General features: G+C 46.2%; 1 protein-coding gene across 10 annotated transcripts in view; it reads left to right on the forward strand.

Moving 5' to 3' along the window:
- LOC147019951 (uncharacterized) overlaps nucleotides 1–22362 on the forward strand; it is a 140623-nt gene that overhangs the window by 66000 nt on the left and 52261 nt on the right. For all 10 annotated transcript variants that reach the window (XM_085894855.1, XM_085894859.1, XM_085894849.1 and 7 more), the window contains one exon: nucleotides 1695–1749. In XM_085894855.1, the coding sequence (XP_085750981.1) occupies nucleotides 1695–1749 (55 nt within the window). The remainder of the gene's footprint in view (nucleotides 1–1694; nucleotides 1750–22362) is intronic.

Below are 22362 nucleotides of genomic sequence, written 5' to 3' on the forward strand. Positions count from 1 at the left end.
ACTTTTGATCCGTACGAAACTGCTCCCGATCCGGAAGTAAACACAATCACGGGTTCGGCAGAAACATTCGCTGGGTTGTTAATACATCCATACGTACATACATGGGGAGCATGCGCCACAGTGCGTCACTGCATCCACTTTCCGCTGGTACATCAGGGGCCTCCGTCTGGCCATCCCCCAGGCAGATGCCTGGCCCAACCCCATCTCTTTGGGATAGGACATTCCAGGCACCCACCCGAAGGAACCGCCTTAGGTTAACCCGAGGAGACCGTCCGATGTCTGGTGGATGAGACCTCAGCACCACCCCAACACACACACACATAATAGTGTGTTTTGTGGTGGTCAGAGTGCAAATCCTGCCACTAACCTCCGAGGGAAGGCACGGTTGGCACCACATATGGATGGCCGTTGGTTCACAAGAAGCCTCTTGGCAAGTTTTGTATTTAATCCTGATGGGGGTCCATGTCCATACACCCTCCACACCCAGGGTACCTGGTGGGGAGAGCCAGTTTTGTCACCAACACTTGACCATGAATCGGTTAGTACGGGTTTTGCATGATACCCATAGCAAGTCACAGATTTGATCTGGCCTGGCCTGGCCTGGCCTGGCCTGACCTGACCTGACCTGACCTGACCTGACAATCAGTGTTGGGTGCCAAAGTGTTGGCCAGGCTGCTTTGTACCATCTATATGCATGGTGCAATGCAGGGCATCAATCTTCAAGCAATCCCCCAACCCCATCCTTGGAGTAGCCAGATTACAGGCACATGCCACAACGCCCAGATTCGTAGTATCTCAATACAATTGTGGTTTTGAGTTTCCACCCGAACGACCCTGCTTTTATCCATTCTAAGGTGGATTGAAGGTTTCAGGAATTTCTCAACACAATGATGATTTTAATTTTCGATCTGTATGAAGTGTTTTGTATCGATCACCCTTTCTCACTGGCTGATTCGTCTGTATTGGTTGGCACGTGAGAACGGCATCGGTATTCGTTTACCTCCCGAGTGTTTGTATTTTGTTATATTGATGGTATAGTATTAATTTGTGATTGGAATGATGATGTTTGGAATGAAAATACAGAGAGTGAGTTTGAAGCCACAGTGATATCCACAATATCCACTTTATCCACAGGGATAGCTTTGCACGTACAAGTCTGCTGTCTATCCAGCAGGTAATAAAATAGACACCAATGCTTTGAGCAGTGGTGTTTCCATTTGGTTTTGTGTTTATCCCTGTTGGGGGAAAAAAATGTAAGTTATCACTAATTGGCGATCTGCAAATTTCGAGAGCGGTTGAAAGACATTGAAGTTAAAAGACAATGAAGTCTCCTCGGGTTAACCAAACACTTATGACCTTCCCCTTTTCAGAAACAGATTTTTTTACTTTCTTAAAAACTGATACTATTCTCTCTTTCCTTACTTTTCTATAATGCAGTTCTTTTATTGAAGGCTTGGCCTCGATGAGGACTATTTAGTCTGTGACTGAAGCCTTCAACATTAAAAAAAAAAATCGATTTTCGCTGAAGTAAATAGTTCATGGGAGTTACAAAGAAGGAAAGAGACCCTTTGGTGTCATGCTTTTACTTACATTTGTTTAAAAGTTGTGTAAAATTTCCCAGTAGTCACGTGAAGCAAGGCTCTTTATTTATTAAAGTGATTTTTTTTTATTTTGCTCTTGATTTTGTTTTACAGATTGCGCATAGATCGCAGCAATTTTTGGAGATGTGTCAGTTCATTTGGAGAGTTGGTAAGTTGAAGCTCCTTGAATGTCGTCTGAATTGATCTCACAAACACATAATAGTCATAACAATCTCTACTAGTGTGTGTGTGTGTGTGTGTGTGTGTGTGTGTGTGTGTGTGTGTGTGTGTGTGTGTGTGTGTGTGTGTGTGTGTGTGTGTGTGTGTGTGAGAGAGAGAGAACGAGAGAGAGAACGAGAGAGAACGAACGCAAACGAACGAGAACCTGCAAGTTGCTGTTGTTGCCTGCTATCTCCACACTTGTGGTGGGTGGGTTTCAGGAGGTGAAACGGAGACCTGACAGGTCTCAAAGTATCAACCTCCATGTGTGTCTGTGTGTGTCATTGATTGGTATCGACATATGCCAGTTTCAGAATGTAGAATGGAGTCCTCTCAGGATGGGCTTAAAGTATCCACATTAATTTTGGTAAGGGATCACGATTCATGGACCAAGCTGTGAAGTTTTCTGTTGTCAATGTTTTGTGCCGAGGGCTCACTTCAGGATCCTCAATGAGTCCCGGACGGCTTCCAATTGTAGTTTGTTTGCAGCAATATTTCCAGGGATGGTTTTTAATATCTCTGTGAGGTTCTTTGTCATCATTCCTGTAATCCCCAACTATTACTGGTACAACTTTGGCATTCTTCAGCTTCCTGGATCTTTTCACTTAGTTCTTGAGGTCTTGGTATTTGGTTGTTTTCTTGATTTCTGCATCGTTTAGTCTAAAATTACTGGTATTAACACTGCAATTAGCAATGCCTTCTTTTATTTTTTTTTTGTACCCATGAATGATATCTGGATGCAATGCTTTGTTTTCAATGGTCATGCTGTATAGGATCATAAGGTCGTACGTCAGCGGCACTTCCATGTTTGCAGTGTTTACTTTTGGTTCATGTTCCCACAAATTTTCTGGAACTGGGATTTCAAAGCTTTTGCAGATGTGCCAGCAGATTACTTTACAAATTCTTTTGTCATTGTGTGTACAGCTGTTCTGACATGAGTTTTTCGTGTGTGTGTGTGTGTGTGTGTGTGTGTGTGTGTGTGTGTGTGTGTGTGTGTGTGTGTGTGTGTGTGTGTGTGTGTGTATTCGGTCATTAAGCATAACAAATCATTCTCTTTGCTTACGCCACCTCCACCACTCACCTTACTCTCTTGTTTTTTTTTTCCTCCTCCCACCCCTCCTTTCTCTCTGTCTCTTTCAACCCCTCCTCACACCCCTCCCTCCGATAGTGAAAATTTACGTTTGTTGAAGCGTCGCTTTCCCCACCTCCCCCCCCCCCCGCATTCCTCACTCTTTCCACCTTCCTAGCTTTCCTTCAATCCTCCCTCCGTCACCTCCTCTCCCTCCATCCTCTCCTCTCCCTTCCCTTCATCCTCTCCCCTCCCCTCCATTCCCTCCATCCTCACCTCTCATCTCCCTTCCCTCCTCTCTCTCCCGTACCTGCCTACTTTCTCTCCTCTCATGTCCTCTCCCCTCCCTCTATTTCCCCTCCTCTCTTTCTCTCTCTCTCTCTCCCCCCTCCTGTCCCCTCCCTCTCTCCTCACAACCTCTCTCTCCTTCCCCTCACACCTCCCTCCCCTCTTTAATATTCCCGTCAGTGAAGCGACGGGTTGTATTTGCCGTTCAACGGGATAAATTACCATTCTGTATTTCCTAATAGCTATGATCGGTCAGAAAAAGCTTTGCATGTGTTTCCCCACCCTTAACTTTGGTTGGCAAATGCTTGACATCTAAATAATTATACATCAAGTCATTTACAAACAAGAAAAAGAGCAATGAGAGATTGCAAACCCTCGCCAGGACTTCTTTTGAGTGGTGTATTTTTATGGGTTTAAGGTAAATCCAATATGGCTGCCAAACTATGGTGACCAATGACATCATATGTGTTTTCACCAAACTTTTGTTCCTCATGGACAGGCGGCCATACGTCGAAAGTTTCGCCTCGATCTGTTCAGCCACTCAGAGAAGATTTTTTTTGTTTGTTTTTTAACAATATGGCTGCCAAATCACGTGACCGATGACATCATTAACTTTTTTTTCTGTGGACCATTTTATCCTGAGATGACCCTCAAAAATTTTCATATTGATTGGATGTGGTGTTCTACATATGCAATTATGACGTCATAACCAGGGCACCTATGATGTCATAAAAAATCACACTCATTCTCCCATGAAGAGTACTTGCCATGTGCCAAGTTTCAATTTTTTTCCTTGGTGCGGTTTCAGAGACACAGAAGTCCAAAGTTTTTCCGTTTCTCCAAAGTGGCTGCCACACCACGTGACCTATGATGTCATAGTTTTTTTTTTGTTTGTTTTTTTGTATACCTTGTCGAGGCTCGTATGAGAACTAACACACAACGCACATTAAGGGGGGCATGAGACAGGAGGGGAGGGAGTGGGAAGGACAAAATAGTGGGGAACAGACACATTTGGAGATCTGTGGAAGGGAGAGGGATGGGACGGGGAACATGGGGAATAGAAGATGGACATAACAGGGACTTTCAGGAAGGAAAGCAGGGGAATTGAAGGAAGTGGGCTTGGGTGGATTATCGGGGGTAGAAAAGATCGAGGATTTGGATGGGGGATGATATGAGGTTGTCGTGAACAGCTGTTTTGAAGGCCTGGAGGGAAGAATGGGAATGAATAGAGTGAGGGAGTTTATTCCAAAGGCGGGGAAAAAAGAGGAAGGAAAGAGTGAACGTGAGCAGTGATTCGTGATTTTGGTAGTTTTACCAGAAGGGGGTTGTTGGTGGACCTTGAGCGCCCTGCGGAAATGTGGTGGGGACAAATCACAGAGAGAGCAGGGGGGGGGGCGAGGCTGGAGAGGAGACGGTAGAAGACAGAAAGACCACCGACCAACCTGCGGTGATTGAGTGAGAGGCCCAAAGACTTATCCTCATTGCGGGAAGTGCCAATGATCCGAAATGCCTTAGTTTCTACAGCGTGAAGCCGAGAAAGGTGGGAGGCAGGAGCACCAGCCCAGAGGGGAGAGCAGTACTCTATCAGGCTGCGGACAAAAGCTTTGTAAGTGGTCAGGAGCTCAGGTGGGCTGAGGAAGGACCTTGCACGGTGGAGGATTCCCAGTCAGCAACTGGCTTTGGAGGCGAGGTTTGAAATGTGGCTTTCCCAGGAAAGGTCATGGCAAATAGTGAGACCCAGAAGCTTGAAAGAAAAGACTTCTTCCAGAGGATTGTTGAGAAAGTGGAAGGGGGGATTTCTAAACGGTCCTTTCGAAGAGACATAGTGAGAGTGTGAGATTTGTCCGGATTGAAAGACATGTTCCACGTGTTGGACCAGTTTGTGATTTTATCCAGATCAGCAGTGAGCGAAGAAGCTGCTGCTTGCCGGTCTGAGGGATGACCGATGGTACGGCAGAGGGTGGAGTCATCAGCAAAGAGATATAGAGGATTTTCCAGAGAGTCGGAGAGATCATTGATGAAAACCAGAAAAAGAACAGGGCCCAGAACGCTAACTTGAGGATCTCCAGCCTGGACAGGAAGTGGGGATGAAAGAACTCCATTTAGGGCCACACATTGACTGCGACAGGAGAGGAAGTCTGCGAGCCATGAGGGAGATGGCCTTAGATACCATAGGAAGAGAGTTTGGTGAGTAGTGCAGGGTGCCAGACTGTGTCAAAAGCACGTGATATATCCAGGGATACGGCTCGGATTTCCTGTCTGGCATTGAGGGCTTCCATCCATTGTTGGTAGAGCAGAAGCAGCATATCCAGAGTAGAGTGACCTGGTCTGAAACCAAATTGATGATCAGAAATCAAGCCATTGGAGAAGAGGAAGGATTTGATGTCTGAAGCGATGATGGATTCCATAACCTTGCTGCTGATTGGTCTGTAGTTGCAGGGATCTGTTTTTGCACCTTTTTGTGCAGGGCAGTGATGTTTGCTGATTTCCAAGCAGATGGCAGATGGCCTTGAGCAAATGAGAGGGTGAATAGAACAGAGAGAGGGTGAGCAAGAGCAGAAGAGCAGGCTTTGAGGACACGTGGGCTGATGCCGTCTGGACCGGTTGCAGAATCTGAGTCGAGGTTTGACAGCAAGCTCTCCACCTTGTCAGGAGAAAAGGACACAGAGTCCAGGGACAGTTGGGTGCGACTGGGTAAGGTGGGTAGAGAAAGTGATGGGTTTTGGACACAAGATTTAGCTGCAAACACCGAGTTTAGGCATTCAGCTTTTTCACGTGCGGTATCAGCAGTGCTGTGATTTGAGGTAAGGGAGGGGATGGAGGGGGAACATACACCAGAAACAGATTTGATTAGACACCACCAGGATTTTGAGGAGGGAGAGAGGTTTGAGAGTTCAGACTTATGATGAGAAAGATGTTGTTTTGTGGCTCTCCTGAGGGTAGATACACACTTGTTCCGAGCTTTATGGAAGGAACTGAGATTGCCCTCAGTTGTGTTTGTCTTTAAAACATTCTACATGAGTAGTCATACCAATGGTGAAAATTTCGTCTCAATCCGCCAAGCGGTTGCGGAGAAAACCACGAATGTTCTGTGCGGACAAACAAACACAGACAGTCAAACAAACAAACGGACCCAAATGCAATACCCTCTGTTCTTTACCATTGGCAATACCCCAAGGATCACTCCACTCCAAGTCAAAACTGGTAGTGGAATGTGCAGGAGGCAATAGGCAGGAAGATGTCCCTGACAAATAAGTGGGGTTTATTGAAAAAACTAGTAGTAAAGCCCGGCGTTGCTCGGGCAACGCCCGGGCTTTCTTGCAAATTTCCTGAATAGCTGTTAGCGGTTAGGGGTTAGGGGTTAGCGGTTAGGGGTTAGCGGTTAGGGGTTAGCGGTTGGGGTTAAGGTTAGCTGTTAGGGTTAGTGTTAGGGTAGCTAACCCTAACACTAACCCAAACCCTAGCCTTAACCCTAACAGCTTGGCGTAGCGGAGGTAAACAGCGCCCGGGGCAAAGTGGAAATTTGCGTCCCCCGTAGGCCTTAAACTTGAGTGGATTTGAATGGAAAATCCCATAAGGGACATCGATTTATCGATTTTTTTTTTTCGAATATCGGAAGTGTTATGGAAAAAATTTATAGCCAATGACCTAAGTTGGACCAAAAGCCATAATCGTACCGAATTTGAATGGAATCGGTTGGAGTTTGTGAAAATGCATCAAAACGAATTTTGAGGGGCCTCTTAAGGAAGACAATAATATCATTAGTATATGTGCCAAATCTTGTTTCATTTCATGCAGTAACAAAAATCTGATGGTGGAACAAAGAAAGGGGCGTGCCGAAATATTAATATCGATAATGTGGGATTAAGGGTTTACAAGATGCTACAAATAAATAAATGGAATGAACCAAGCGTTCGACAGACACAAGTTGGAACGAGGGAACACACAATCTTATATATTATGAGGAATATGGTCTAACCCCTCATGGCGACAAATACCGGACTCTCACACTAAGAATAAAGCGGTAAGCGAGGACTTGAGCAAGGCACAAAGCTGTTGGTGGCTGCAGTCACTAGCACACAGGGCAAGTGCAGCAGGATGGCGATGGTGGGAGACGGTGATAGAGGTGGGATGAGACATCGGCGTCTCTTGACCAAATCGTCCTTCACATTGGGGGTGACAAAGTAGAGATAGAGATATAGAGATATAGAGATATAGAGATATAGAGATATAGAGATATAGAGATATAGAGATATAGAGATATAGAGATATAGAGATATATAGATATATGTTTACTCTCCATGTGCAAAGCTCAACTGCTGTGCATTGTGCGGCCACGGCCCTCATAAACTCTGGGACCTCCTTTACCAGCAGTGGGCCCAGTGATTGACCAGCCACTGCTTGAGAGAGGTGCCATCTTCTGGGCTGTCCCGCCCCATGGGGCGGCCCCAACAAAAGGTCTTCCATCCCTCTCCATGGCCCTTCAGCCTACTTGGCCGCCATGACTTGCATTGCTCTGGCCAAACAATTCATGATGATTCCTTTTCAAAACGCGAAGTGCTTTCTCTATGCGTTTTGTGCCCAGTCCTATCCTGGCCTCACCTGAAAACAGGAAGTTTTCCATGATGTAATCTTACTCATTACTATTCTATAAGGGTCACTCACTGTGTCCTAGATGCACATTTTACAAGATGACTGATTTCGAGACAAATATTCTGATACAAGGTGGAATCTAATTAACACAATCACATGAACCAAGCTACTCTTAATGCAGTCTTTCTGTTGGTTTCACCTACCCCCACCTCCATTGAAGGGTGAGGATGATCAAGAGAATGAGGATAACTGAGCCACTCCCCACCAATTAAATATCCCATATGGCCAGTGTCTCCAGCAACCTCTCTGAACCAAACTCCTACTGCTTGGATTCTCGTGTCGACCGGTGTTTAAAACTGATGGCAGAGGTGTGAAAGGCGAGTTTCTGGTGCCTTAAAACGAGATAGCTCGAGGTAGCTGGGGCTCATTAGCCATGGGAGGCAGCCCACCTCGGAGAAGGAAAACTCGGATTTCAAACCAAACTACCCATTTGTCTTGTCCAGCAAGAGGCAGACCACATCCTATACTGTCAATCCTGGCTCTTTCTGGAAGGAGTAAAAGGGATACTTTAACTCTTGATATTTGGGCCTTTGCTCAATACTTCTTGGGGAGTTTTTTTGTGTGGTTGGCATGCCACCTTCGAGTGGAGGAGAACAGAATGTTCCAATGACCAGCCTGCCTGGGTCAGTGTTGTATATAGGTCAGCCCTCTGACTCCTTATTATGACCACTGAGTTACTGTTTCCATAGAGATTTGTGTTTCCAAGTGATTCTAGCCATGGTGTACCAAGACTCAGGATGCAAGCACGGAAGTTGGGCAGCCTGCTTGCTCAGTTGGTATCGGCTCACAAACTCTCATAAGTGATTACTTGTTCCGCTATAGATCCTACAAAAAATAATATCTAAACATTATCAAAATACGAAAGGGTTGTGGTTTTGCAAGTATAACGAGTCACAGGTAAAGCTTCACCGACCCTGTGGATCTGGTCCTGGACGAACCCGAACCTCTGCTCCCATTGTCAAATTGGCCTTATGGAATGTCAGAACACGATCTGACATAGCCAACAACAGTTGGCATACACCAGAGAGATGATCAGCTTTGATAGCAGGTGACTAAAGCATCCCAATGTTGACATTGCAGGGCTCAGTGAGTGCAGCTGCATTCCAGACCTGGGCAAGTTTGTACATGGTGAATGCACCTTCCTTTATTTTGGCTGCCTGAATGACCAGCCCAAGCAAGAGTATATGGCCACTGTACTCAAGACCTTTCTACGGTCTGTAGTCATCAGCTGGTTGGGAATTTCATCCCACATCCCACTGCTAGACTATCAGTATCCCAAAAGTTCCACACCACTATCATCAGTGTTTACCATCAAGAGCATCAAGTTTACCATCCACACCATCAAGAGCAACGAAGGAGACTTGCCATGTGCATCACAGTGCCAATTGTTAGATCGACCATCACGTTGTCTGCGCACATCTCAAATTTCATCATCACATATCTTCATAACATAGGTACAAAAAGCACCACATTGGCTTAATGTGGCATGTCTGGACAAACTGGCCACTAGACAAGAGCTAACAGCAGCCATCTTTGAGTCATTGTGTGCTACCCCCAATACAGAGGGCACACGACAAGAGCAGTGGCAGAATTTGAAGACCACAGTCTGCACTACAGCAAAATCAATCCTGAATGGTTTGAATGATTTTAATATAATCCTGAATGGGCACCATGAATGATGGTTTGAATAGAATAGTGCATTGATTAATAAGCTTGTATCCCAAAGGTAATCTACCTTTAAGACCCTCCTAACTTGTGAAACAACACAGAACCGTGCCCTTTACAGGCAAGCCAGGAAAAAATGCCAGTGAAAAATATGGCACATGAAGAATCGGTGGTGGCAAGATCAGGCTGCAGATACTGAAGCTTCTGCAAACTGAAATGAATCTAAGAGCTTCTTCAAGGCCATCAAAGTCGCCTCTGGATGCAAAAGTTATCTGCATCAGGTGAACGTCTCACATGAAAGGAGGACATCTTGGGCAAATGGAAAGAATACTTTCAAACACTGCGATACCAACCGAGCACCACCAACTCCTCTATCCTTGATAGTATCTCCCAGAGTGACATTGAACATGTACCATTCATCAATGAGCTGATTGAGTCGGTTATGCAGATGGCGTTACAAAAAACACCAGGCCCAGATGCCATCCCAACAGAAGTGATCAAGTATGGAGGGAAAGCAGTCATCACAAGCCTTCTCACTCTCTTGTTGTCATTCTGGAAATCCAAAACTGTCCCTCAAGACTTCAAGGAAGGTTCCATAGTTATGAATGTTGCATAAGAAGAAATGCAGGTTCACATGTAGCAACTATAGAGGCATTACCCTCCTTTCCATCGTAGGCAAGCTCTTCACTCGAGTCATTATGAACCAACTATGGCCAACCATAGACGTTTTCCTTCTTAAGCCCATTGTAATTTCTGCGGTGGTCACTCTATGACTGACATGATGTTTGTCCTACGCCAGCTACAAGGAAACTGCCGTGAGCTGAACCAATGATTTCACCTCATATTTGTAGCGCTTGTCAAAGCATTTGGCTCTGTCAATCGTGAATTGATACGGCATCTTCTCAGTAAGATTGCTGTTCCACCCAAACTTGTAAACATCATTGCAAGCTTCCATGATGGTATGAAGGCCTCATTCTCAGTTGGTGGTGAAACAACTGATTCCTTCAGTGTAATAACATGTTTGAGGCAGGGATGGAGTCTTGCTCCTTCACTCTTTGTTATGTTCTTTAGTTTTGTCCTCAGCCATGCAAAGCTCAGCCATCAAAAAACTGGCATTACCATATCCCACTGCATAGATAGCAATCTATTAAATCTCCACTACTTGTGCACATGCTGCACCATGACCTCTACGATAGATGAGCTCCTCTACACAGATGACGTAGCCTTCGGTAGATCCAACACGATTGATCTATAGCTCGTCGCAAACAGCTTAAAAACTGCATGGCAGGAATGGGGTCTTGCCATCAGCGTAGATAAACCCGTAGTTCTCCACCACCAATGTGATATCACTTTTGGCATCACACAAGATGACTAGATGCTGGTCAGTTTCACACTTTACCTACCCAGGAGGAGTCATGGAGAAGGATGCCTGCCTTGACCTTGAAATTCAACGGAGAATCGCTAGGGTTTCAGGCGTTTTCCACTCTCTTAAATCCTGTGTGTGGGAGTGGAATGGAATTTCCACCCAGACGAAACTCCTGTTGTTCAAAGCCTTAGTTCTTCCGGTGTTGAAATATGGCTGTGAGATCTGCACAACCCTGATACACCATCTCAGGCAAGTGGCACACTTTCATCAATGAACCCTCGGCATTAAATGGTGGCATGTGACATCCATCAACAAAGTGTTCGATCTCGCAAAGTCTGAATTCATTGAGATAACAATCTGTTGCAGCCAATTTTGCTGCTTAAGACATACCTGCCACATGCACGACCTTCTTCTACCCAAGCAAATCTTGTTTAGTGAGCTCAGCAGTGACAGCCGTAAGAGGGGTCATCCCAAGCAACGTTGGAAGGATTGTATTAGGCAAGATCTAAAGCTTTTTAGGTTGGAAGATGGCTGGTATGACTCAATAGCGGACCGCAAAAAGTGGCGCCACTGCCTGTTGAATGGTCAGAACTTAGCAGAGCAGACCCTGCACAATCGGTCCAATGCCAGATGACAGCACCACCGAGCTAGACAAACTAGATGTGTGTAGGATCCCTCATCATCACATGTGACAGGGATGATGATGATGATGATGATGACGACGACAACCCCGTCTTCCACCCCTGCTTCATGTAACAAAATTTCCTCCCCCCCCCACCCCCACTTTGATCCCCGCAAAGGTTTTCCATGGAGAACCCAAGATTTCAGCCTCAACTCTTATTGTCACACACCTAATTAGCTTATCCATTTAATTAGAGAGGGCTGTGTAATGCGAGCTGCAGCTAACCTTACCTATTATCCTTTGCGCTCTATTCCTCCCCAAAAGTAATCCTTTTATGTGCAATAATTCTTCATAAACAAGTTCGAATTGTGACATACCCATGGGAGTTCATTCGTACAACTCTCAGGTGAGCGATAGCACGGACGACAGATAGTTTTGAAGTTTGGTAAGATTTTCATCGCATCAGAAAAAGAAACCAGAACACCTTACAAGAGTGAGGTGAGTTTCATATCATCATTTGCGACTTAATTTTGCGTTGGGCATTGCCTAGCACATTTTAAAAATAAAAAATAAAAACATTTAAAGAAAATAGGCCGAAAGTGCCGTTTCTCGGCCCAAAGGGCCGGAATCGCACTTTGGGCTCAGTTAATGTCTGTGGAATGGTCTCGAGAATATACCTGTCAAATTTGGTTCAGTTTTGTTTACCAACAACCAAGAAATAGCAAGGTTTTTTTTAATGTGCCGAGAGGGCCGTTTGTCGGCTCAAAGGGCCATAATCTTACTTTGGGCTCAGTTAATGCCTGCAGAGTGACCTCAAGAATATACTTGTCAAATTTGGACGGTTTCTTTCACAAACAACCAAGAAATAGCAATTTAAAGAAAATGGACCGAAAGGGCCATTTCTCGGCCCAAAGGGCCGGAATCGCACTTTGAGCTCAGTTAATGCCTGCACATATGTGTCTAGCATATGCCTGTCAATTTTCATCGAATTCTGTTCACGAATAATGGAGAAATAGATGTTCAAATGAACTGCACACAAGAAAAGAGAGAACACGAGCGGCGCTTCGACCCCGTGGGGTGGAAGACCCCACGGGGTAAAAATAGTATTCAATTAATTCCACCGCTCTCTGTCTGGATGGCATCCTTCGGGCAGGAAGAGAAAATGGCAAAACCCCAAAAAAATAAAACAGGCAGGCCTACCTTATATGACAATTTATCTTAATTTATTCAAAATATAACCCCATCTAATTGGCCAGGTCCCCAAGTGGTTCGCGATTCATTTGGGAAAATCAAAAATCCCGTGAAAAACTGCAAATACGCCCGTGAAAAGATGTGAATACGCTTGCAAAGGAACCGCAAATACACCCATGAAAAAAAACCGTGTCAAAACTGAATATGCCCATGACAAAGAGAAAAAGATCGCGAATAAGTGAAGGCCACGAATGTAGAAGCAGGTCGCATTTCATCAACCACTAGCATAACCCGCGCTCTGCGTGACATGTTGGGGTGGGTGTGTTTGAGAAAGGAACTGATGCAGAGTATCAGTAGTAATTTTACTTTAATGCAGTAAGTGGAATACGATTTCACTGTTTCAGAACCATTTTATTTACTTTTTTTGTACCATGCACCTCATATGGTCTTTGAGATAATGTAAGCCGAATATCAGGTTACTCGAGCGCAGAACAAAGTCGAAGATAGCGCGACACGAAACCACAAACTCGGAAATAATATATAAGATGAATACGCAGGGTCCACGAATTGCGAATCCGCGAATATCTGGGTCTGACAGCATCATGCTATATATCGTTTTTGGCCTTATCTCTCAATGATAAAGAAGAAGAATGACTTCTGAAATTAAAAAAAAATTCACATGCGGATTCGGATCTTCACCAAAAATGACTTGCTGAAAAAAGTATAGTCTGTATATTGCAAGAAGACTCCATAGATGTTTGCGTGGTGTGCGTCTGGAGGAGTCTAATGGGTCTATAGACTGAAAGGGTCTAAGGTTTCTGAGGGGTGGAAAGGATTAAAGGGTCGAACGAAGTGGTCTATAATGGTATACAAGGGTCTTAATTGGTCTAAATATCAAAAGGGAATTTTCCAACAGTAGTTAGGGTCGAAAGAGGTCCAAAGGGTTAAGGGTCAAGTGGTGGAAAGAAAGGCTTCAGGGGTCTCAAGGGTCTTAAGGGGTCTAAAATGAGCCACATGTCCATACAGCTGCAGCTGAGGCTCACGTACTATACAGGTAACAAATCTCATTGAGTCTCTCTAAGCAACCGCTGGTTGGACACAGTCTGATGAGCGATAGCCAGGGATTCACCAAAGAGACTTGGTACTCAAGGAGTTAAGTCTCCGTCTCAGATCCTTGGTCAGAGTCAAAGTATCATATCCATATAGCAAGGCTGGAAGCACAAAGGACCTCAAGACTCGCACTTACATCCTCCTGCACAGGTAGCGACAGTGCCACACCCCATGATCCAGTGAATCCATGACTCCCCAGGCCAGACCCAGACGTCTGTTGACCTCTGAATATCACTGCCAAGGTAAGTGAATCTCTCCATGACCTCCAGACCACTTCAATCTCTCCATGACCACTTCATACAGATCGAAAATTAAAATCTCTCCATGAATCTCTCCATGATTCATCGAATCGAACGCTTTGCAGAGATGAACATAGGCTGCAGGCAGCGCCTGCGGAAACTTTTGTCTGCGTTCGGTGAGGACCCAAAAAGCAAAGATATGGTCAATCGTTGACCTCTTTGGTGTAAATCCTGACTGCTGTTGGCACTGGTGCTGAAGCAGATGGTGGCGAACCCTATCAAGAATTATCCAAGCAAAGTCCTTGCCTGGCACCGAGAGCAGTGTCATCCCTCGATAGTTGTTACAGTCCTGGCGTTCACCCTTCCCTTTCCAGAGAGGGACAATAAGGCCATATGGGAGGATGACTGTGTTCCAAACAGAGCAAAGAACTGCATATAACGACATGAGTACAGCGTTTCCACCAGCCTGGAGAAGTTGAGCATGGATGCCACAGATCCCAGGAGCTTGATCCAATTTCAACCAGTGATCCGCAGCCTGTGTTTTGACAAACAAAGGTGGATCACAGTTGATTGGAGTGTCAGCAATGGGAATAGTAACACCCTTGACATCCAACCCAACAACTGGTTGGTCAGCCTGGTACAGCTGCTCAAAATAATCATTCCAGCGGCCCATCACTTCAGACTCCTCTGTCAAGAGCCCACCACCCTCTGCTCTAACTGCAGTACACCGATGGATGGGCTTGGAGGAGCACAACACACAAATTCTCCTGTAAGCAGGCCGACAATCACTTGACCACAGGTGATGCTCTACCCCCCTCACAGATTTCTCGCACATAGGCCTCCTTGCCCACTCTCAGCGCATGTACAGGTTTACACCTCAACTCCCTGAACAGCTCAGCTCTGCCATTAAGCCTGGCCCTGCGACTCTGGTCAATGGCATCCAGTGTCCCTTGAGAGGCAAAATTCTTCTTCACCCTACGGTGAGTTCCAAGACATCCACCTGCAACATCAAGTATGGTCGGCTTGAAGGCACTCCACAACTCTTCAGGATTCCCCAAAGTACCCAGACTCCCCAAATGCCCACTCAGCCTGTTCATAAACTCCTCAGCCACCCTCTCATCCTTGACCTTGCCAACATCCAGCCAAGGCTGGGATAGTACCATTCTCCTGGATTTAAGCTGCAACTTCAGAGTTGCTACACCAAATCTGTGGTCAGTGTTGAGGAACTGAGCAATCCGGTAGAGCCTGCAGTTTTGTATCATTCTCCAGCGACCATCAACGAGCACATGGTCAATATCCTCTGCCACATCAACAGCATTGGAATGCCAAGTCCAGCAATGAGCTTGTGGGTGCTGAAACCATGAACCAGCCAACCTAAGTCCACGACTTCTTGCAACGTCAAATAACTTAGTGCTATTCTGGTTCACAGTTCTAGACCCATGCGGACCAACACATGTCTCGTAACCATCCCAATCAGGACCAGTCAATGCAATGAAATCCCCTAAGATTAGAAGAGTATCTCGCCTGGGGCATTCATCAACCACAGACTCGAGCACGGCATAAAATGCGTCCTTCACAGTGAGATCACCTGCCTCAGTCGGAGCTTATACAAAGACCAGGGAAACGACACCCAAAGAGTGACAAATCCTTCATCTCATAATAATTATGCTCGTTGACCGTTGAAAGGCGGAGGAGCTCATTGTGAGCCAACGGCCATCCATATCTAGTGCCCAACTGTGTCTGCGGACGTCCTCCTGCAGTTGGGTTACTTTTTATGAGGAGGTTGGTGGCAGGATTTGCACTCCGGCCACCGTAAAACCCTTCATTCCGCAAAACGCAAAAACGCAAAAAAATCTGAAAACCCACTCCGTGGGAGTACCTCCTGTGCAGCTTCCCTTCGCAGGGCAGCTCACCGGATGTCGGGATTGGGGCAAAGCTTTCAGGACAACTAATCTTTGATGATAGGAGGGAAACCACGGGGTAACATCCCTGGGTCAGATTGCGGGAGAGTGTGTCGGAGTGGTGCTGAGGTGTCGTCCACCAGACGGCGGTCTCCTTGGGTTAACCTGAGGCGGTCCCTTCGGGTGGGTGCCTGGAATGTCCTATCCCTGAGAGAGGATGATCACCTGTCTCTGTTATCATCTGAGCTCAAGCGTTTGGACATCGGGATTGCAGCTCTCTCTGAGGTTCGGAGACCGGATTGCGGAGAGATAATGGTGGGTGGTTACACCTACTGTTGGTCTGGTCACTCTGATGGTTACCATACCCAAGGAGTTGCTGTAGCTGTGTCCAATAAGCTGACCCCAATGATAATTGAGGTAACACCGGTCAACGAGCGTATTATGAGATTAAGGATTATTCACTCCTTAGGTGTCATTTCCCTGGTCTCTGTTTATGCTCCGACTGAGGCGAGTGATCTCACCGTGAAGGATGCATTCTACGCCACGCTCGAGTCTGTGGTTGATCATTGCCCCAGACGAGATACACTTCTTGTCTTGGGGGATTTCAATGCATCGACTGGAACTGATAGGGATGGTTATGAGGTGTGTGTTGGTCGCCATGGGTCAGGAACTATGAACCAGAATAGCACTAAGTTCCTTGACTTTGCAAGAAGTCATGGACTTAGGGTGGCTGGTTCATGGTTTCAGCGCCCACAAGCTCATCGCTGGACTTGGTATTCCAACGCTGGCGGTGTGGCAAAGGAGATTGACCATGTCCTCAGTGACGGTCGTTGGAGGATGATCCAGAACTGCAGGGTCTACCGGAGTGCTCAGTTCCTCAATACTGACCACAGGCTTGTTGTAGCAACTCTAAAGCTGCACCTCAAATCCTGGAGAATGGTACCATCCCAGCCTAGGCTGGATGTTGGCAAGCTCAGGGATGAGAGAGTAGCTGAGGAGTTTGCGAACAGGCTGAGTGGACACTTGGGGGGTCTGGGTGCTTTGGGGGGTCCTGAAGAGTTGTGGAGTGCCTTCAAGACCACCGTCCTTGATGTTGCCGGTGGATGTCTTGGAGCTCACCGCAGGGCAAAGAAGAATTTTGTCTCTCAAGGGACACTGGATACCATTGACCAGAGTCGCAGGGCCAGGCTGAATGGCAGAGCTGAGCTGTTCAGGGAGCTGAGGCGTAAAACTGTACGTGCACTGAGGGTGGACAAGGAGGCCTATGTGCGAGGAATCTGTGAGGGGGTAGAGCATCACCTGTGGACAGGTGATTCTCGCCCCGCTTACAGGGGAATTCGCGCATTGCGTTCATCCAAGCCCATCCCTCGGAGCACTGCAGTTCGAGCAGAGAGTGGTAGGCTCTTGACAGAGGAGTCTGAAGTGAAGGCCCGCTGGGCCGGTTACTTTGAGCGGTTGTACCAGGCTGATCCCCCAGCTGTCGAGTTGGACGTCAAGGGTGTTACAATCCCTGTTGCTGACCCTCCAATCAACTGTGGTCCACCTTCGCTTGTGGAAACACGGGCTGCGGTGAACCAGTTGAAACGGGGCAAAGCTCCAGGGATCTGTGGCATCCATGCTGAACTTCTCAAGGCTGGTGGAAATGCTGCACTCGTGTCGTTGCATGCAGTTTTGTGCTCTGCCTGGAACACAGGCATCATCCCAACTGACTGGAAGAGGGGCCTTGTTGTCCCTCTCTGGAAAGGGAAGGGTGATCGCCAAGACTGCAACAACTACCGAGGGGTGACGCTGCTCTCAGTGCCCGGCAAGGTCTTTGCTCGGATAATTCTTGATAGGGTTTGCCACCATCTGCTTGAGCACCAGCGTCCAGAGCAGTCAGGCTTTACACCAAAGAGGTCAACGATTGACCGTATCCTTGCCCTTCGTGTCCTCACCGAACGCAGACGAGAGTTTCGGCATGGGCTGCTTGCAAGCCTATGTTGATCTCTGTAAAGCGTTCGATTCAGTGAATCGGGATGTTCTCTGGAGGATTCTTGGTCTTCGTGGGGTGCCACCAAAACTGATCGATCTGATGTCTGAACTCTACTCTGGTACTGAGAGTGCTGTGAAGTGTGGTGGTACCATCTTTGACTTATTTCCAGTTGTTACTGGAGTTCGTCAGGGGTGTGTACTGGCCCCCACACTTTTCAGCACTTGTATGGACTGGATTCTAGGGAGGATGTCGGAGAGATCAAGCTGCGGTGCATCATTTGGGAATGTCAAGATCTCGGACCTTGATTTTGCAGATGATGCAGTCATCTTTGCGGAGACTTTAGACATCCTTTTGGGGGCCCTTGAGGTGCTGAAAGAGGAGTCTGAGCCGCTGGGATTACGGGTTTCTTGGGTCAAAACTAAGATCCAGGCTTTCGGTGACATCTTGGATGCTGCTGTCCTGTCTGTCTGTTTGTGGTGAGGATGTTGAGGTCGTGGAGAGATTCACTTACCTTGGCAGTGATATTCATGTCTCTGCTGGCTGTGAGTCAGAGGTCAATAGACGTCTGGGTCGGGCCTGGGGAGTCATGGATTCACTGGATCATGGGGTGTGGCGCTGCCGGTACCTGTGCGGGAGGACGAAAGTCTGAGTCTTCAGGTCCTTGGTACTTCCAGTCTTGCTCTATGGATACGAGACTTGGACTCTGACCAAGGATCTGAGACAGAGACTTAATTCCTTTGGTACCAGGTCTCTTCGGAGAATCCTTGGCTATCGCTGGTCGGATTTTGTGTCCAACGAGCGGTTGCTGCGAGAGACTTGGATGAGATTTGTTACCTGCATAGTCCGTGAGCGTCAGTTGTGGCTGTATGGACATGTGGCTCGTTTTCCTGACGCTGATCCTGCTCACCAGATTCTCTCAGCGAGGGAGTCTCATGAGTGGAGGAGGCCAGTGGGCCGACCACATGCCTCGTGGTTGCAGCAGGTTGACCATCATCTCAAGGAGATGGGGATGGGCCTGGCATCTGCCTGGGGGATGGCCAGACGGAGGCCCCTGGAGTACCGGCGGAAAGTGGACGCAGCGACGCGCTGTTCTGGCACATGCTCCCATACCTGACCTGACCTGACCGGTGTTACTTCAATTATCATTGGAGTCAGCTTATTGGACACAGCTGCAGCAACTCCTTGGGCATGGTAACCATCAGAGTGATCAGCCCAATAATAGGTGTAACTCCCCGCCATGATCTCACCACTCTCCAGTCTTTGAACCTCAGAGAGTGCTGCAATACTGATGTTCAAATGCTGGAACTCAGATATCTGGTAGTCAGCACCTCAGCACCACTCTGTCGCACATCACCGCAATCTGACCCAGGAAGTATACCCCATGATTTTCCTCCTGTCAAAGAATGGGGTTCCTGAAGGCATTGTCCCAATCCCATCATCCGGTGAGCTGCCCTGTGAAGGGCAGCAGCACAGGAGGTACTCCCACAGAGTGGTGTTTTCAGTTTTCTTTGTGTTTATGGGTTTTGCGGAATGATGTGTTTTTTGTGAGCCGGAGTGCAAATCATGCCACGAACCTCCTAAAAAAGTAACTCAACTGCAGGAGGATGTCTGCAGACAGTTGGCCAGGAGATATCCGTTTGCTCATAAGTCGCTCCTCCACCCTTTGACAAGTTTTGTTTTTAATCCAGCTGAGTGTCCATATCCATACACCCTCCTCAGCAGGAAACCTGGTGGTGGAGATGGTTTAGTTTCCGCCAACCCGATCATGAAACAGATTAGTACAGGTTTACATGATACCTGTAGCAAGTCACAGATGTAATCTGGCCTGACATGACCTGACCAAGGCTCTAACTTTTTGTGGTCTAAGGGTTTTAACAAGTTCTATTGGGTCTACAAGGTCTTAAGTGTCAAAGGGTTCGATGGGGTTTTTAAGGGTGTCTTACTTTTCTGAAAGTGTATTTGGGGTCTAAAGGCTCTAAAAGGGATAAAGGGTCTAAGATTATCTAAAGCGGTCTGACAAGTATAAGGGGTCTGAAGTTTTAATGGGTCTAAAGGTCTAAGGGGTCGAAAAGGTGTAAGGGCTCTCAAGGTCTCCATGTCTAAAAGGTATGCTCCAATTGTCCATAATCTAGATTCTAGAATAATATGTGTGTGTGTGTATGTATGCATGTCAGTGTGTGTCTCCTCCATAACTCCAAAACTATGAAACCTCGCATCCTGAAGCCTTGTTTGCATACAAACGGAACTCCAAGGAAGTGCATGATTGAAAATTGGGTGTTTAAGTTGCACCCCTTTTGAAGATAATCAATGGCGTTATTAAATTATATTCTTAATCAGGCGCATCGTCGGCCACCTCAATCTTTATGGAGTCTTCAGGTGTATCCTGGGTTACCTTGCTGGGGTCTGAAGCCGCCATATATTTTTTGGCCTGCTCAATCATGCCTTAACTTGGAACAGGCCGCAATGATTTATTAACGACATAGTTTTTTATTTTCAGACTCTCCACACTCATCTTATCGATACCTACAAATCGCTGGATACATTGCAATACTTATAAATGCCCGGCGATGCCAGCATTTGTGTCTTTATTTCATTTCTGCATGTGCCATAACCTCAATAATCTCTTAAACTAAGGCAACTTACAAAATTTAAGCTCCAGAATTGAACTTGGCAGCAGTTCCGACGCTAAAAAAACAAGTGTTCATTTATCCAATTTGGACATTGGACGTTTCCGGGTGAATGGGTTTATCGACGGCAATTGGTAATCGCTTGCTATGCCAGGCGTTCTGTTGGAATGCTTGCTTGAGTGCTTAAGCCGCTTGCCGAACACCCTACAGACAATAGCAGTGCAGTTCTTGGCCTGATCAGGATTTACAGTCCGCATTGCAATACAAGGTAGTAGTACGTATACAGCACACACGGATGTGGTACGTTTGGGTAGCTTTGGATCTGTAGGGACTCTCTGTGGGTGTTTGGGCATGCCATGCCTGTTGCGGGCGCAGTGGTGGCAAAGTTTCATCCCGTACTTTTTGGAGGGTTTATCAGATTTTCCTTTGTCCTTGTGACTGTTTCTAAAGCATTTGGTTGTCAGGTTTGCTTTAGAAAGGTTATATGGTTTCTCTTTGTGAGTTTCAAAACAAAATATATTTGATAACGCCCCATTTCCAAGCCGTTTGCCGTAATAATGTGATTTCTCAATTACCGAGTCAAATTAATTTCCACCCGTCACACACAGCTGTTTATAAATATTAATGCTTGTGCATATCTCCTTGAAATGTCTATATAAATGCAACAATGTTCTATATTTACATATATGTATATATATTTATACATATATATATATATATTTACAATTCTATATATTACTAAAACTCATCTTGTATATATGTACGTATGTATGTTTCCGAAATACAGCCAAAACGGTACACGATAGCGCAAAAATTTTCGGCCCACATTACTCACCATTCTCCTGCGGTGTGCAGTGTCAAGTTTCGTTCAAATCGGACAACAAAAAAAAATTATTAAAAAATCAATTCCTGATTCAGTCAAGTACTCGTCGGGAGAATTTGATCAATCCAAACAACCTCAGCGGTATAATTTGCTGGAGCTATCTCTTTTTTTTCTTGATATGATTTATTTGAAAATCTGAAACATTTAGTATAAACAAAGAACGATTTATTTTTAAGCATAAAATATACATCGCCATTTTGATCTAATACTTCCGTGTTCAATAATAAATAAAATTGTGTTTAGAAGATTACGCACAATAATTTCTTCGACTTTCTTTTCTCTGTTCTTTTTTTCACATTGACGCGCAATATCAAGTTTTATTCAAATTTGGCAACGAAAAGAATGATTAAAAAACCAATTCACGATTCAGTCAAGTACTCTTCGGGATTATTTGATCAATGCAAACAACTTCAGCAGTATAGTTCGCTGGAGCTATCTTTTTTTTTTTTTTGAATTGATTTTTCTTATCAATCGCTGTCACAACGGGTTCATGGGTCGTCTAGTATGTATGTATGTATGTATGTATATATATATATATATATATATATATATATATATATTGTTGCGGATTTCGCGCCCGCCGGCGTGCTGACGGCCACGTAACTCGAATCGCGGCACGTCGCCCACCGGACGGACAATCCAGTCGTGACCCTCTCGGACTAACGCCGGGAACCAGTCACGGGTGGACCTTTCGGTCTCACCGCGATCGAGCCAATCAGCCCCCGCGTGGGATAGGGTTGCTCGCCAAATTCGACCTACCTAAGTACCCACGCGGAGGGTAGACCGGGCGATCGCACCTCGCCGCAGGTCGACTTCGGACACGGGCCACTTAAGCGACCCGTTCCGTACTATCAGAATAACCGAGCGGTGTTATCGTCGACCTCGACGGTTCGATTAATTATCGGGCGTATTCAGCCCACTACCAACCCTTTACGTGAACGAAGATGAGGATTCAATGGAGGAAAAGACGAAGCGAA

This window comes from Eptatretus burgeri, chromosome 9 (genome assembly GCF_056783735.1).
Source record: "Eptatretus burgeri isolate ZD-2024b chromosome 9, Ebu_testis_v1, whole genome shotgun sequence".
NCBI classification, from domain to species: Eukaryota; Metazoa; Chordata; class Myxini; order Myxiniformes; family Myxinidae; genus Eptatretus; species Eptatretus burgeri.